Consider the following 16,343-nt stretch of genomic DNA (forward strand, 5'->3'; position numbering starts at 1 on the left):
CAAGCAATAAACTTTGCAACATGGCACAAAAGATGTATTCAACAATGTTATGCCTTGAAAAGAAATAGGAATATGTCATCTGAATTAAAGCTATCAAAATAAAATGCTGACTGCATTATAATAAAGTTTATTTATATATTTTTAAATTACAAGGAAAAATTTTTATATTCTCATGCATCTGACTTGCAGATGTGCATTTTTGTTGGTCTTTACAATAGCATAAATATTTTTAATGGGAAAGTGATTAAACTGGAACAATTTTCCTACTGAACATTGTTAATAAAGATTGTTTAGCTTTTTTTCACTTTTTTTTTTTTTTACAAAACTTGTAATACATAACAAGTATCACATAAAATATAACTTGACAAATTTCTGTGAGCTGATTTTTTTATATCATTATATAAACAAGTATATTCCTTCTCATTTACATGGTCCATGAAACTTGCTACAATAGCCATAATGCTGCAACTTACATAGATAACCTATCAACCTCCACAACATCCACTTTTCTGCTGCTGTGGATCTTCTTCGACAACAACTACATTTCTTCGCTGATTGTTTCCACGTCCCAGACTACTCAGTCGATGCTCGTCATTACTCTCGGCAACTTCTATCATCCCTGTTAATTTAAAAAAAAACACATCAGTTATTAATAAAAGATTTTTATATTCAACAAAATGAAATCTTACTGGTACTAAGATCAAGAAACAGTTCTTCAATGCCTCTGTTCAATTTGGCTGATGTCAAAAAATGCTTAGCACCAACAGAAGATGCATATCTTGAAAAGAAAAAAAAAAAGGACAATTTGTAAATGTTTAAAAATATTGTTATATTAACAATAACTATATTCACAAATCATATTAATAGTTACAGTATCTATAAGTTATATAAATAACTTATTTATGAATAATACTTCAAACATAACAATTCTAAAGTAAAATTCTAATAATATATATTTCAATAAAGAAATTAATCTCAGCTGTCAAAAACATACAAAAATTATTACTGTAAACTATGAAGACAAAATACTAAATATAATTTCATAAGAAATTTTATTAAAGAAGTGAGCTGCATATTCAAAAAATTTTCTTCATTAATCTGCAATTATCCAAGTATTAAAGTCAATGTGAAAGCAGGTGCAGACTATGTGGAGAAAATTATGGTATATTTTTTTAACTATGCCTGATAATTAAATACTATTCACTAAAGAATAGAATTACTAATAAAATATTTCTTGACTCATCATCCATGATCAATTTTCTGTTAAAATAATTTTTAATTTTACAATTATTAAAGTTGTTTTAATTGTTTTTACCATTAGAAAGGAGTATACATTTAATTTGCAAAAAATACTTTTTAAACAAATATTTTAAAATAGTTTTACTTTACCTTTTGAAGTTCTTTAACAAAAGTTATGCCAAACTGGAAGCATTATCCCTGCTTATGCAGTTTCATATTTATATAATAGACAAAGGTCTGAGATGATGATTTATAAACTTATTTAATAAAGCACATTAATTTTTCAGTCTGCTGTTTGCTTGAGTGTCATTTCCAAGAAGCTTGTGTTAGTGATTATCCTTAAAATACATGATCATGACTGGCAAATGAACAAATGAACAAAGTTCACTTGCAAGGCAATATCTGACATCATCAGGGCCAATGAGAGGGAATTATCAGATAAAATTTCCCATGCCCAGGATTTTCAGAGGCCCAATCATCATCAACTCACAATTTGGATTTTTATATGCTATAGTCCATGCAGCAAAAGAGTTAGCCTGAGCCAAAAGGATATACTGTATGTCAGATGAAAGAGATAAAAGACAATGTGTGATTAATCTGAACAACATTAGAATTGAAAATAAGTAATAAAATATTGTAAAAAAGATAAAACAATAAAATTATGGTAAAGATGATATAAAAACATTTTAGAAAGGTAAAAACAAGCTGAAAGAGATCATATTCACATGTCAACTCCCAAGGTCCCATGTCTCCTTTCATCCAATAGTCTTTCAGCTCAGGCTGACTCATCTCCTCTTTCTCCGCATTGACTATACAGTAGAACCCCTCTAATCCGTCACCTTTGGGACTGGGGGTATGGTTGGAATGCAAAAAAGGTCGGATTATCAGAAAAAAGTAAAATAAACAATCTTCCCCTTTGTCCAGTCTTTGTAGCACCGCTAATTTTTCATTTAATGAAAGAGTAACGTGTTTACGTTTCACTCCTGACATGTTGAAAACACACCAATCTGTACACGTACACACAATGTAAAACATATACTGTAACGAACACAGAAAAACGCCACGGATGGTGAATTACCGACGAGTTGGGACAAGTTTCTCGACTCCGACCATGGTCGGATTAACCAGAGCAACGGACTAGCCGAGTAATTACTACTAAAGCACTATTGTTACATAAAATGCTTAACAATAATTATTGTTTGTTTTTTATGGATATATTACTTTTTATAAAATAAAGTCAAAATAAATTATTTACTTGGGACCCATGTAATTTTTTCCTTAGGCTCAGCAATGTTTCTTGGCAAGCTTGGACATACAGCAAGAATAATGAATTACAAAAGGAAACCTTACGATAAATGAGTCCTGGATTTGGCTGAATCTGATATTTTGTAGTTCTTGTGGTCTTGAGCAAAGGTCATCAAAGGCATAAAATCAAAAAATGAAGTTTTTGAGTTATTGAAAATCCAAGATGCAAAAACAGCATAATTCATCCACATGTACAGGGTCTTAAATCTTTTTCATTCAAAATATAAAATGATACATCCCAACAGAACTTTTCAACCATTATCAAGTCTTTGAGGAACATGTCTTTTAAGAGTGTACTGTATTTACTATCCTGTTTCACTGATGAATTTATCCTGCCAAAACATGTGATACCAACAGCCAATTCTCATTAGCTACTAGGCATTGCTACTTCCATTTGTCAAAGAAAAGTTATGCCAATTTTAAAATTTCGAAGTTAATTTATAGATTACAATATGTTGATAAAGCCATTAATAAGACTTTCTTGTTCCTATTTTGTTTAAGAAATTGTTAGATATGGGAATTTGGATATGGAAAACATGGAACAATTCACATTCATGCACAAACTAGATTGTCGTCATAATTTAAATTACTACGGTTTACTTTCCCTACTGTTATAATTTACTGGCTGTTTTAATCCTACTGTATTATAATTGACTATTATAATACTGTAATCATGTATTGTAATAATTTTTTTTGTTTACAATTAAGTTTTTACATGACAAGATTTTGGCTTTATTACTCACAAGGAGACACTATGGCTTTGGGGAAATGGATTTTGAGAATCTTTGGTGTAGACGTAGTACACCATGTTTACTACCTCTACACCAAAGTACTACCTGTAAAATACTAAAGTGCAACACTCAAATATAATCAAGAAAAGCAAACTTAAAGTTTTCTTTAGTACTTTATATATAAGTTACGTGTACTCATGCTTGAGCGTGCTGTGGAGTGAGTGGTAACGCTCCTGACTTGTACGCTTGCGTGCTCGAGTTCGATTCTCTTGTTGTGTATACTTTTTTCCATTTTTTTTTAATTCATAAATACTTAATGTATTTATTTATTCACTCATTCATTTATTTATTATTATTTATTGATTTTTTTATTCTTTTTTTTTTTTGTGATAATTTTGTCTCGTTTCAACAAAGTGGTCATATGTCCAAGAATCAATCAAATGATATTTATCAAAAATAGTTCCATCACGTTCAACATCTTTTTCCCATAATTTTAAATGATCCATTCTTTTCAAATGACTACATCCTTTTTTGTAATGTTTGTAGTTTCCGTGTAGGGTGGGCTTATGACTAGAAGAGATCTGTACAGCAAACCCGGTGGAGATGGAACAGCCTCTACAATATGCTTGAACGTTTTGCTTTTTTGAACGTTAGTGTCAGAAAAGTAATTATAGATTTGAATTATCCAGTGCAATTGGAAGAATCCGATTTCAAACTCATCGATGAAATCATTAAAGTCTTGGTTCCAGTAAATTTAACTGTAGAAGCACTCAGTTGCACTGATGCAAATTTATGCACAGCTGACACTGCCCTTAAGTTTCTTTTTAAGCAGTTAAATGACAGTAGCTCTGATTTGGCTTTTAAATTCAAGATACATTTACAAAAGCACATGAAAGATTGCCGAAGAAGTGAGTTGAGTGGAGTTTTATGCTACCTACAAAATCCACATAGTGTCAATTTGATTGACAATGATGAAATAAAGCTTACATTTTCAAGTCCGAGCAAAGTCCTGATAAAAAACCATATTGTTTCATTAATTGAGCGATTAAATGGTAAAAAAAAATGATGAAGAGGAAAAATGAAATATGCAAGTTGAGCCTACAAATACAGAAAAAAGTGATTTGATGCTCAAAGAAAAGCTTCATCTGGAAATAGAAAACAGGCATGAAAATGATGTCTCCTGAAGCATTAAATGAAAATGATTTTTCCAAAGTTGTTAAGAAAGAAACGAACCTGTATGAGTCTTAAAATTCTACTTGGAGCTATAACCTAGAGCAGACTTATAAGTATTTACTAACGATTCTTCCAACTTCCATCAAACCTGAACACGCTTTCTCAGCAGCTGCATATACGTGCAACAAATTGAGAATCAGACTTGATGAGTCACTGGATGCGTTGTTATTTCTCAGATCATATTTTTGCAATTGAAATTAGAACGCTCCTATTAGATTAGTTTTCTTCATATTTAAGAAAAATGTGATTGATTAATATTAATATTATTATTTTTAAATACTTTTTGCTAAGAAACTTACTTTACTACCTACTTACTTGGTTGTTATATGAAAGTAGTCTATTTAGTCAATGTTAAGAGAGATTTTTGTTAATTTTCAATGTTTATTTGCATAGTTTGTTACATAAAGCTTTTTCCAATTTATGTAAATTTAGAATCTCAGTGATGCTTGAAAAAGAATAACTTTAACATAAGACTGAGTGATTTTAAGTCTGGTTAGTTTGACTAAGTCTGATTAGTTAGAGTGAATAGATTAGCTAGGTGTATACCGTAAAATATGTTGATTTTTGTCTAAATTTTAATTATGTTGATTTTTGTCTAAATTTTGATTTGTTGATTAAAGAGCTAATTTCTGTAAGATTTTCTTATTTTTTATTAACCCTCAATACTGAAATAATCCCGGGATCCTGAGATTGACTAAGTATAATCCCGAAATCCCAGGATTAGAAATAAGGGCCGGGATTGAATTTCCTAGCGCCTAGGCAGGAGGTATGGAGATGTATGAAGGTAAAGGAAATACCAGAAAAGTAACATTTGTAAAGGATATGTATAAGAAAGCAATGGCTCAAGCAAAGAGTAGTGTAGGTATGATGGAGGGATTCACTGTGAGAGTTGGACTGCACCAAGGCTCAATCCTTATCCTGTTTCTGGTTGATTTGGTGATGATATATTGGTGGAAGATGTGAAGAACATGGTACCATGGAGTATGCTGCAGACAGGCATCTGGTGGAGGTGATGAGAATTATAGAGTTATATACATCTCCAAGGTGAAGAGTTAATAACAGCTTCCAAATATAAGTATCTTGGATCATATGCAGCAAGTGATGGAGAAATGAATGCAAAAATCAGCATAGAGTTCAGATTAGATGGCTGGAGAAAGAAGAGTGATGTGCTGTGATAAGAAAAAAAATAAGCTGCAAAATGAAAGAAAAATTATACAAAACAGTGGTAAGACCTGCAATGATGTACAGTGCTGAGACATGGACAATTACAAGAGCCCAGAAAAAGAATATGGAGACAGTAGAGAATGCTGAGATGGATGTGTGGTGTGATGGACAGAATTAGGAATGATTACGTAAGAGGAACAGTCAAGGTCCTAAAAGTAAAATGATGCAGGAAAATAGATAAGATGGTTTAAACTTGTGGAGAGAAGAAATGAGGACTATGTTGGAAGTGATATGGAGGAGGAAGCGGGGAAGATTGAAGCTGAGATGGAGAGCCAAGTTGGCAGAGGATTTGGGAGAGAGGGATGGAGGAGAGAGTAGGCCCTAGATAGAGAGACATGGAGAAGACAGATTAAAGATGAGAATGCTGAACCCATATAAACATGGAAAAAACACAGAGAAGATTCATATCATACATATACATTTCTCAGCATAACCATCGTTTAGAGATGTTTTTCTCAATCCATTCCCATACTGCAGCTTGAACTTCGTATATAATGTAAAGTATTGACTTTTCAGCACCACCTTTAATTTTGGAAATAATCAGAAGTCTGATGATCTGTGCAGTAAGAAGAGTACAAAATAACCTATAACTTCAGGTTTAAGCATCTTTGCTGTTTCTTTACTGCAGTGTAGTTTGTATTATCGTACAAAGAAAAAACTTTCTAATCTTACTCCACAAATAATGTTTCTTGCCATTGCTGTAAACAATTTGCAATCCTTTTCAGATAAACTCATAAATTTCAATAGATGTGCAACTTTCCAGTGTTAAGAATTCAATCACATATTACTGCTTTGTACATTATGAGAAAGATGAGTTTATGTTTGAATTTCACTACAGTATTATATAACAATGCAACACAACAGACTTCACACAGTCTCAGTTCATTGTGTTGGCTACTAAATAGTGGTAATCATTTCCCTGTATGAACTTTACAGAACTATATATTATAGACCTTATTTATCAGTCAACTCTTATTATGGTGATAAATGATGATAATAATAAAACTTTTTTTAACTTAAAAATGAAATTATCTTAATTATCATTGCTATGTTTACAGAGACAGATTGTGTGAAAGGTGTGAGACTTTTCACATGATGTGGACATGGTGAAATTTCCATCTGGATAAAAAATCCATGCTCATATATGCTGCAGCAAGCCCAGCATGGATAACCTAGCAGAGCACTGGAGCAAATTCATATCTTCGTACAATCCAAATTATTAGTCATTCAGTCACCTTTGATTAGCTTCTGTGCATGCTACACAGAACTGTTTTGTCACTTTTTTGTGACATTCTTATCTTTATACATCCACCAATTTTGCTACCCTCAAAATCTGCCTCTCTAGGCCTAGGCCTACTGTGTCCATTTAGAAATCAGACCCTAATTTAGATATGCTGTATTTAATAATAAATATTGATGACACAAAATTATAATATTCAAGACTACTCATTTCTTAATTATGATAGCCAAAATAATTTGCTACTACTTTTAACAAAATTTTTTTAAAATCAAACTGACATTACTGACTCATCTAATAAGACTACAATACGTTTTCTGAACTATACTTTCAAACCTCTGAAAATACGATATAAGAAACATGAGAAAAATAAAATAATTTAGTAATTCAATTTATCCAAGAAATTGCTAAGTAGAATCATAAAAATAAAACATTTTTAAGAACATGATTCATATAAAAAACAGTAAGTTAATTTTCTAAATTTATAGATGGAAATGTCCAATTAAAATGATTATATATAATTGACATTGCTAATTCTTACATATAATTTATAAATTATTCAAAAATTATTATTTTAAAAAACAAATCTGGATAATTAAATACATTTTATGTTTTATGAATTCCACAATTTCTAAATTTTAATAGTTTTAAGTTGACTCACTGTTCTGCTTCTTCTACAGTTACGACCCTCTGTTTTTCTAAATCTACTTTATTCCCAGCTATACATATACACACTCCAGTTCCTAACATTTTCTTGAGTTCTTTGACCCAATTTTTTACCTATAAATAAATATAAATCATTGGTTAAATGTAATTAAATGAAAATCGTGCATGTTTGACAGAAATTAATTTAAAAGCTATTATTTTACCTTCTGGAATGAATCTTCGTCTGTAATGTCATATACAAGAATAGCTCCATTGCTATCTCTATAATATATAGGGCCAAGAGCATGAAATCTTTCTTGGCCAGCAGTATCCTAAAAAATTAATTTATATGCATGAAATTTATTTCGTAACTTTCTAATTTTACTTACTAAATTTGCACATGTTAATAAACGATTCAATACATACCCATATGGCTAAATCAACACGCTTTCCAGCAATAGTAAGTTTCTTATTAAGAAAAGAAGCCTGGAGAAAGAAATGTAAAAATATTTTAATTTTTGAATTAAAAAATAATTACAGAAACTTAAAATTTAGCAAAACTGGAAATTTCCAAAATTTTCATAAAAAATTAAACATGTATGAGAGACAGAATGCTAGGTATAATCTCAAAGAGGAGTTGATTATTCATTTGATAGAAAAAAAAATATATTTTTTCATTTAATCATTAAATGAAATTATCTTTTTAATGCTGATTGGAGAATATATTTACTGGTCAAAATGTTAATAAGTTCTACAAATATCAAACCTTACTAAACCTATTATCCAATAAGTTACAACTAATCACAAAAATGTGATGTAGGAATTATAATTATGTAAACAATTCTTTTTATACACACTATTTTATAATGACAAAAATTATATATAAATTTATTTTTATTTGTTTTTATCACTTTGAAATTTACAATACAATTCTACTGAATTCTATTCTAAACCAGAAGTTAAATTGAAGTAATTGCATTTATAAATGTATTACCTTAAAACAAAAAAATAAATTTGTTATTGTTTAAAATTAATTTAAGGATTCGTGTGTGAAGATTTACACACATCTAAAATAATTTTTTAAAAATCATTTAGTTCATTATACAGATCCATTTATTTAATATAAACTATAAAGTAAATAATACATAAACAAAATTAAATATAAAATTAGATATTTAATCAAATTTTAAATAAGTTAGTAGTAACATTCATGCAAAACCAGTAAATTTATTGCTATAATAGTTAACAATGCTTATTGAAGTTTTGAGAAGTATACTTATAAAATGAATGTACTGGATAACTAAATATAAAAAATACACCTTTAACAATCCAGCAAATAAAATTTACTAAATTAAGTGTTTTCGATTGAAAACACTTTTAATTTAATATTTGAGAAGTATAATAAAATATAGCAATATGCAAGTGTGCATTAATTTCATTGTCTAAAAAAGTAAAGTATGTTTTACTGTACATCACAATAATAATTATATATATATATAAAAATGGACATGTATGTCCCTATATTTCACTTTTCCAACTATTTTTCACTTTTCACTTTTCCAAAACTACACATCGCACGTGAATGGTGTTTGTATGTGGTAGTAGCCCCAAGTCTCCATTCGTGCATAGGGATGGTTGCGTCTCGATAGCTATAAGGGTGCGGGAGATATGAGGCTGAAAGTGGTTGAAAGTGGCTTTCTATTTCGAATGTTTTGTTTGAATTTAATTCGAACATAAAATTCGAATATTGGTTCGATTATAGAACGATTGTAAACATTCCAGAAATGATGATAATAGTTCGTTTGACTTGACTTGAACAGGAGACGTTCAGAAATAGAATAGAAACCAGGTCTCTAATTAGTCTGGAAAGGAGGGACCAAATTCTTGCATTCTGTGAAAATGGGTAAGAATGGCTATAATGTACTTATCTTAATCTTCACTATCGTTACTTTTTAAAAACCCAGCAAAGCGGGTCCTTGCAGCTAGATTCTAGATTACTTAGAAAAACAACTATATTACATACAAATGTACGAACAAATAAAAACCCAGCGAAGCGGATCCTTGTAGCTAGTACTTTATAAATTTGTGCTTTGCATATAAATGGATATAACCAAGACTTAAATTATGCAGACTTATTTCTTTCTGCAATAATTCCACAGGTTAATAAATTAATATATATTTTGAGAGTTTTTATAAATATAATAAAAGATTGAGATTCTTTCAAATACACAATTTTTAATATAATCAAATAATAACAAGTTTATAAATAAAATTTTTAAAATCAGTTTTTTATTATTAATTGTCTTGGACTTTATCTTCCCATGTTAATATGAGGTCAATGTTTCCTTCACTAATATATTTCTTCCATTTCTTCCTATCAAGGATTTCTCTCTTAAGTCGCCTTTGATTCAGATCTTCCTCTACCTTATCTTTCCAACACAGCCTTGGTCCTCCTCTACCAGTTTACAGACCCTATTTCCACATAATCTTCACTTCTATGCTTTATGTGGCCAAACCACCTCAACCTGCAAACTTGCATCTTCCTGCTCAAGGGACCCACTAACAGAGCCTCTATAAAAGTGTTCCTCATTATATCCTTCCTTGACACTCCACACATCCATCTCAAACATTTTCATCTCTGCCACCTCCATCTTTCTCTCTTGGGTTATCATAATTGCCCATGTCTTTGCCCTATACGACTTGGACTTGTCTTGGACTTTATAAATATTTAAAATTAGTCAAAACACACAATACTGGGATTCCAAAATATAAAGTGAAATCCATTCTTTTTTTTATTAGAATAAAACTAAATGTCTATTAATGTAAAAAATATTTTTCTTTTATATTTATACACACACACACACGCTTACACTTAAAGATCAATGAAACAGAAAAAATTAATATTTTTGTCTTGATTTTAATTAGGGAAATTTTTTTATATATGTTTATTTTTATGTTTAACTGAAAAACATTTAGATTTGTTTGATTTTAAATGTATTTATTAATTAATAATAATAAAAAAACTAATTATTTCAAGATAAAGAAAAATCAAATTACAAGGATATTCATATGATAAAATTCTATTATTAAAATAATAAAATGTTATCAATTTGTTTTATCAATTTCTGAAAATTTATCAATTTAAGTATTTATGATATTTATTTTTTCTGAAAAAAAAAAAAATATATATATACTTCAACTGATATTAGAATTACTTTTTCATTTATATTACAAAATATAATTTTATAATATTCTACAAAGTTTGATCAAAGATTATTAACTTTCTTCGTGTAAAATGCTTTGTTTCCGATAAATAAAAAATTCCATAAAATTGCATATTTAAATAAATCACAACTTCATTCCACTAGATAATTTTAATGAAAATGGAGCTATTTAGATACACACATCAGATCTAAAAATCAATTAAAATTTAAAACAGAATAAATTAAAATAATTATGTAAGGTAATGTAAATACTTTGAGAAGTAATTGTAAATCCTGCAGTTTTTGTGCTTAGGATTCTACATATCTGTGTGACAGGAGAAATTATAAATGAATCTTTGAAATGTAAAATAAAATTGAGCAATTGTATTTTACTAAATGAACAATATTCATTTATATACATCAGAATATGCTCAAATGAAATAATTTGATACAAACTTTTTAGTCTAACACCAGAAAAATTAAGACTAACAGGGAAGACCATAAATTGCTGTGCGCACTTCTTAATAAAATCAGTAATTTATCATATAACTATTACCGATAGATTTCAGTACTCTTTATAAAAGTATTTGAGTAGAAAATAGACAAGGAAAAATATTGAAAATTAAAAATAGAAAACTTGAAAAGAAATACATCTGTAATTAATAAATAGTTTGCCTGAAGAAAGACTTAAGGCCAATATATATTTTCACATCTAACAAGATAAAAAAAAAATGATAGGATTTTAACTAGACAAAATGTTAAGTTTATAAGAGATTCTTTAGTATGGTTAAGGCATCCTAAAATAAGTCTGTATTAGGTGCTCACAGTTAAATAGGCTTACACTTAACTATCACTATAAATACTTTCAAATTTGTGCTTACATACCATTTACAATTACTTCTACCTCTGCTTTTGTATGAGGTAATGGTAAATGTTTTTATGGTTCACAGTCAAATTAGAGAGAAAAATTCTACCTTACTGTACTGTTTTACTAATTAATATAAAAATATGACTCAAGATCTCATTAATGATGGCAATACTAGTATTTGTAGATGACACTTAATCCTGAAACTAAAAAATGGACTTCTTATTTTTAGTATACAAAATGTAATTTTAACTACAGAGGGGTGCCGTTTATCCGGAACCCAATCAACTGAAACACCAGTTAACCAAAAGCGTTCCAGTCAGCTGAATCAAACATTTTTTGATATTAGATTAACTTCCAAAGTACAGTAGAGCCTCAATTATCCGACCCCCGGTTAACTGACCGTCCTAGTAGGCAAATTTCAAATGTCCGCTAGTGATGTGGCGCTACAATATTTGGCTATGTCTTGGCTACTTTAATATTATTTTTATGTGTTTTAGCTGGCAACACTGGATCGACCATGAAAGGGAGCCAGTATTTAAACGAGGCTTAATTTTCTAATTTTTAACGATACAATAGCGATGATTATTATTTTAAAAAATATTTGTTAGGCTTAACATCGATGAAAATTCAACACAAAGTAGGTTAATAGCGATATACTAATATACAAATTACATGGGATATAATAATATATTACATTAATAATGGATTTTTTCATACTTTTCGGTTATCCGACTTTTCAATTATCCGACCAACCCCAGTCCCCAATTGAGTTGGATAATCGAGGCTCTACTGTATAAGTTTTTTTTTGTTTTTATATTTTTCAATATATTTATTTTGTTTTTACAAAATAAAGAAATAATTTTTAACGATACGATAGCCACGATTACTATTTTAAAAAGTTTACATTAGGCTTAACATTGACGAAAATTCAACGTGAAGCAACATGCAATAGAGAAAAATTTCAACGTGGTATAGGTTAATATATTTTTTCGTACATAATCGATTATCCGAAAAATAAGTTATCTGAACAACCCCAGTCCCCAATGGATTCAGATAAACAACGCTCTACTGTACTAGCATAGGATCATAATGAAGACCTTCATAAATAAAGCACTCCTTGTTTTTTTAAAGTCTGTACCAGATTTTCAAATGGTACAGTACAATTAAAGAACCCAAAGCCTGATAAATAAATAAATATATACATACACACACACACATCCAAATGATTGCCTTAAATACTCTAAATTACAGGTATACCTCGACTTACGTCGTTTCGAGTTACGTCGTTCCCGATTATGTCGTTTGTCAAAAAAGTATACAAAAAAATAAAAATCAAGTTTAAGTTATTTTATTTGACTTTACGTCCGTCTGCCACAAATATTGAAGTCGTAATATCACTAGAAAAGCGTTTAAAGCACATAAAATCATATTAAAATATACACATTTACAAGTATGTACTGTATTTACAGTACAGTACATGCCTTTGTAAATTTAGATTACTTTTTTCTGTACTCTATTAAAAACTAAAATTTATTTGTTTGTAAGCTTAAAATAGATTCTTATTAACCATATATTATTAAAAATGCATTAATAAATAAAATACAGAACTGGGAATAGTAATTTATGGTTTAGCCTAGTGACAAGTAGATTCGGAGACAAGTAAATTCGACTTANAAACTGGAATTAGAATTTCTCCCAAAATATCTCCCCAACATCCTAGTATATAAGCGGTATATTGATGATATTCTAATCCTATGGAAAGACAAGCCGAACATTACTGCACTAGTTGATGATATCAATGACAACCCATACGGCTTAACTATAGAAATAGACCAGGCACATCCTACAGAGGCTCACTTCCTGGACATTAACATTATGATTGAGAGAACAACCATCCACACAGCAATTTAATACTAAGTAATTTGCTACTAGAGGTAGACATTATGCACCATCTCTTATCTAAATTAATAATTATAATTTTTTAATAATTTATTAAATAATTTAGAATCACCTGGAAGAAAAGAACTGGCCTGGGCAGAACAAACCTCTGCTTGACACACACAACTAGCAAGCAGAGGTTGCAGGTTTATGTCCTGCCCCAGGCCAGTTCTTTTCTTCCAGATGATTCTAAATTAGTTAATAAATTATTTAAACTTTATAATTATTAATTTAGATAAGAGATGGTGCATAATGTCTACCTCTAGTAGCGAATTAATTAGTATTAAATTATTAAAATTGGCAGATTTATAGCCAGAGTATTTAAGGTGATCATTTGGATGTGTATCTATGTTAGCAACATTTAGAAAGCATCCCAAAGCAGAATCTTTCAGAAAATTAAATTTAAGAATGGCTAACCATGGACTTAGAAGAATCAGTTGTGGAAACTATGACAGATGCTGCAATCATTGAAAGTATTGTTAATCCACAAAAGCCACAAGATATAGAGCCTGTACACACTAGGCGTTTTTCAACGCGCGCGTTTTGAAGAACCAAGAGTTCTATGTAGCCATACACACTCAAACGCGCACTTTTGGCCAAGCGCGCGTTAAACGTGCATTTATAGATTTTTGTTAAAACGTGCATTTTGCGGGCGTTAGCCGAGTGCTTTGAGATATATGTGCTGCCATGTTACCGTACATGCGATCGCGCGTTTTCCCGGCGCTTTACGGGCGCTTCTAGATTTACGCTGCCATTTTGCTGTATATTCGATTGCGCGCTTTTGGGTAATATCTACTTTTATAATATGGAGTAAGTCGTCAAATGATTTTATAGACATTCTAAAATAATTAAAAAACTTGAATTTATTTTGTCTTAGTTTTGGATACAACGTCGCAAACATTTCATGCGTCAGTCTATCTCATAATATTGGGTGCACCCAAAATTCTCTTTGCCTCTGCCGTCGTCTTTTATAGCGACGATAGAGGAGCCACACACAAGCAATCACTTCCACATCCATTTCCAAACCAAGCCAGTGCGCACGCTTCGCTAAACACTCATCGAACGCCGAGCTAACGCGCGTTCGACGAGTCTTTAACGAGCGTTTAAAAACGCCTAGTGTGTACACAGCCATAGAAAACAAAGATGAGGATGAACCAAATGGAAAACAACAGTACATATGGCAACAAGCAACTGAATTCATTACAAAATTTGTTGAATTTGCAGAGAATAGCAGACATTACAATGCATCAGAAGTGATAAACCTTCATATTGTGTTGAATAATTTTTACACAAATAAGGAACAGTTGTCTAAGCAAGTGATATTAGAGACATATTTGTGAAAGTTCATCAATGTGAAAGTTACACATTGCTTTACTATTGTCATCGATAACTTCCAATATAAACATCATGAAAACAGGAAGACCAAGATGACATCATTTGCTAGATAAAACTAGTTAGCTCATGTAGAAATATTCTCATTGAATCCTTTTCTTTTTATCATCACTACTATTATTTTTTAATTGTAAAAATAATGTATATTAGTAAGAAGTTGTAACTAAAACTATTTATGTATACATTATTATTATTATTATTTTTTTTTAAATATTTTAGTTTTGTTTTATCTTATTGTTGAATTATTTGTAGAGTTTTTAATGTGGGTATAATTATTAAAAGGAGGGTAGAAATCAAGTGTCTACAGACATTTCCTTTAATCTACTTATATAAGCCATTGATGCCACTGTTTGTATATCTGTCACAGTATGCCTAGAATGTGCACCAGGGGGTGTCCCTAGTGATGATTTTCAGCTATTATATAAATAAAATATATACTACTAATTTAAAACAGTATAATTTATTTATTAACAGTACAGTATATATTATCATCTTTATTTGTAATAAAATTCATATAAATAATAAATTCCTATTATTTATACCGTAGAATGACACCACTGCTGCTAGAACGCCCACTAGAGAGCGTCCCCAGCTACTAGTTGTATAATAAATATATATTAAATATAAAAAATATAAAATTGCAACGTTTAACAATACTTTGTTTCCATTTGTTCATCCGTCGTTCACTCCAGTTGACAGTCCACAAATTTACAAACACGGAGGCGACCTTTCTTTAGAGGCTACTGCCTCCGCAATAAAATGCAAATATGGTAAAAAATGTCCTCTGGTGCTATTGCCATTTTCACATAAAATTCATTTTGAAGAAAAATAATAAATATAAACATGGCCGACGGTATTACATTTAATTAAATATAAAAAATATAAAATTGCAACGTTTAACAATACTTGTTTAATGTAATACCGTCGGCCATGTTTATATTTATTTTTTTTCTTCAAAATAAATATATTAATTTAGTACACTTAGAATCAATAATTATCACAGAAACAGCTACAGTATATTATTGTTCATGTACCTGTACTTTGATAATTAAGCTACTGTACATCTGTATTTATACAAAACTAGCTGCAAGGACTCGCTTCGCTGGGTTTTTATTTGTGGGCAAAAAGTAACAATAGTGAAGATTAAGATAATTACATTATAGCCAATCTTACCCATTTTCACAGAATGCAAGAATTAGGTCCCCCGTTTCCAAACTAATTAGAGAATTTTTACGTCCAGTCAAACTAACTATTTTCAATTTGATAAATTTTCTGGAATGTTTACAATCGTTCTATAATCGAACCAATTTGAATTTAAATTCGAATAT

At 30.1% G+C, this 16,343-nt stretch overlaps 1 protein-coding gene across 1 annotated transcript in view; it reads right to left on the reverse strand.

The window, feature by feature from the left end:
• Positions 1 to 107: 107 nt before the first annotated feature.
• The window catches only part of LOC111635459 (ras-related protein Rab-21-like), a 34,993-nt gene continuing 18,757 nt past the window's right edge, over positions 108 to 16,343 (reverse strand). Inside the window, exons 2-6 of the mRNA XM_023380420.1 lie at positions 8,041 to 8,100; positions 7,839 to 7,946; positions 7,631 to 7,749; positions 690 to 778; positions 108 to 619 (exon numbers count right to left, since the gene is read on the reverse strand). Of these exons, the coding sequence (XP_023236188.1) occupies positions 486 to 619; positions 690 to 778; positions 7,631 to 7,749; positions 7,839 to 7,946; positions 8,041 to 8,100 (510 nt within the window). The 3' untranslated portion in view covers positions 108 to 485. The remainder of the gene's footprint in view (positions 620 to 689; positions 779 to 7,630; positions 7,750 to 7,838; positions 7,947 to 8,040; positions 8,101 to 16,343) is intronic.

The sequence above is a fragment of the Centruroides sculpturatus genome, unplaced genomic scaffold, assembly GCF_000671375.1.
Source record: "Centruroides sculpturatus isolate CEXI.00-Female unplaced genomic scaffold, Cexi_2.0 scaffold368, whole genome shotgun sequence".
Taxonomy (NCBI): Eukaryota; Metazoa; Arthropoda; class Arachnida; order Scorpiones; family Buthidae; genus Centruroides; species Centruroides sculpturatus.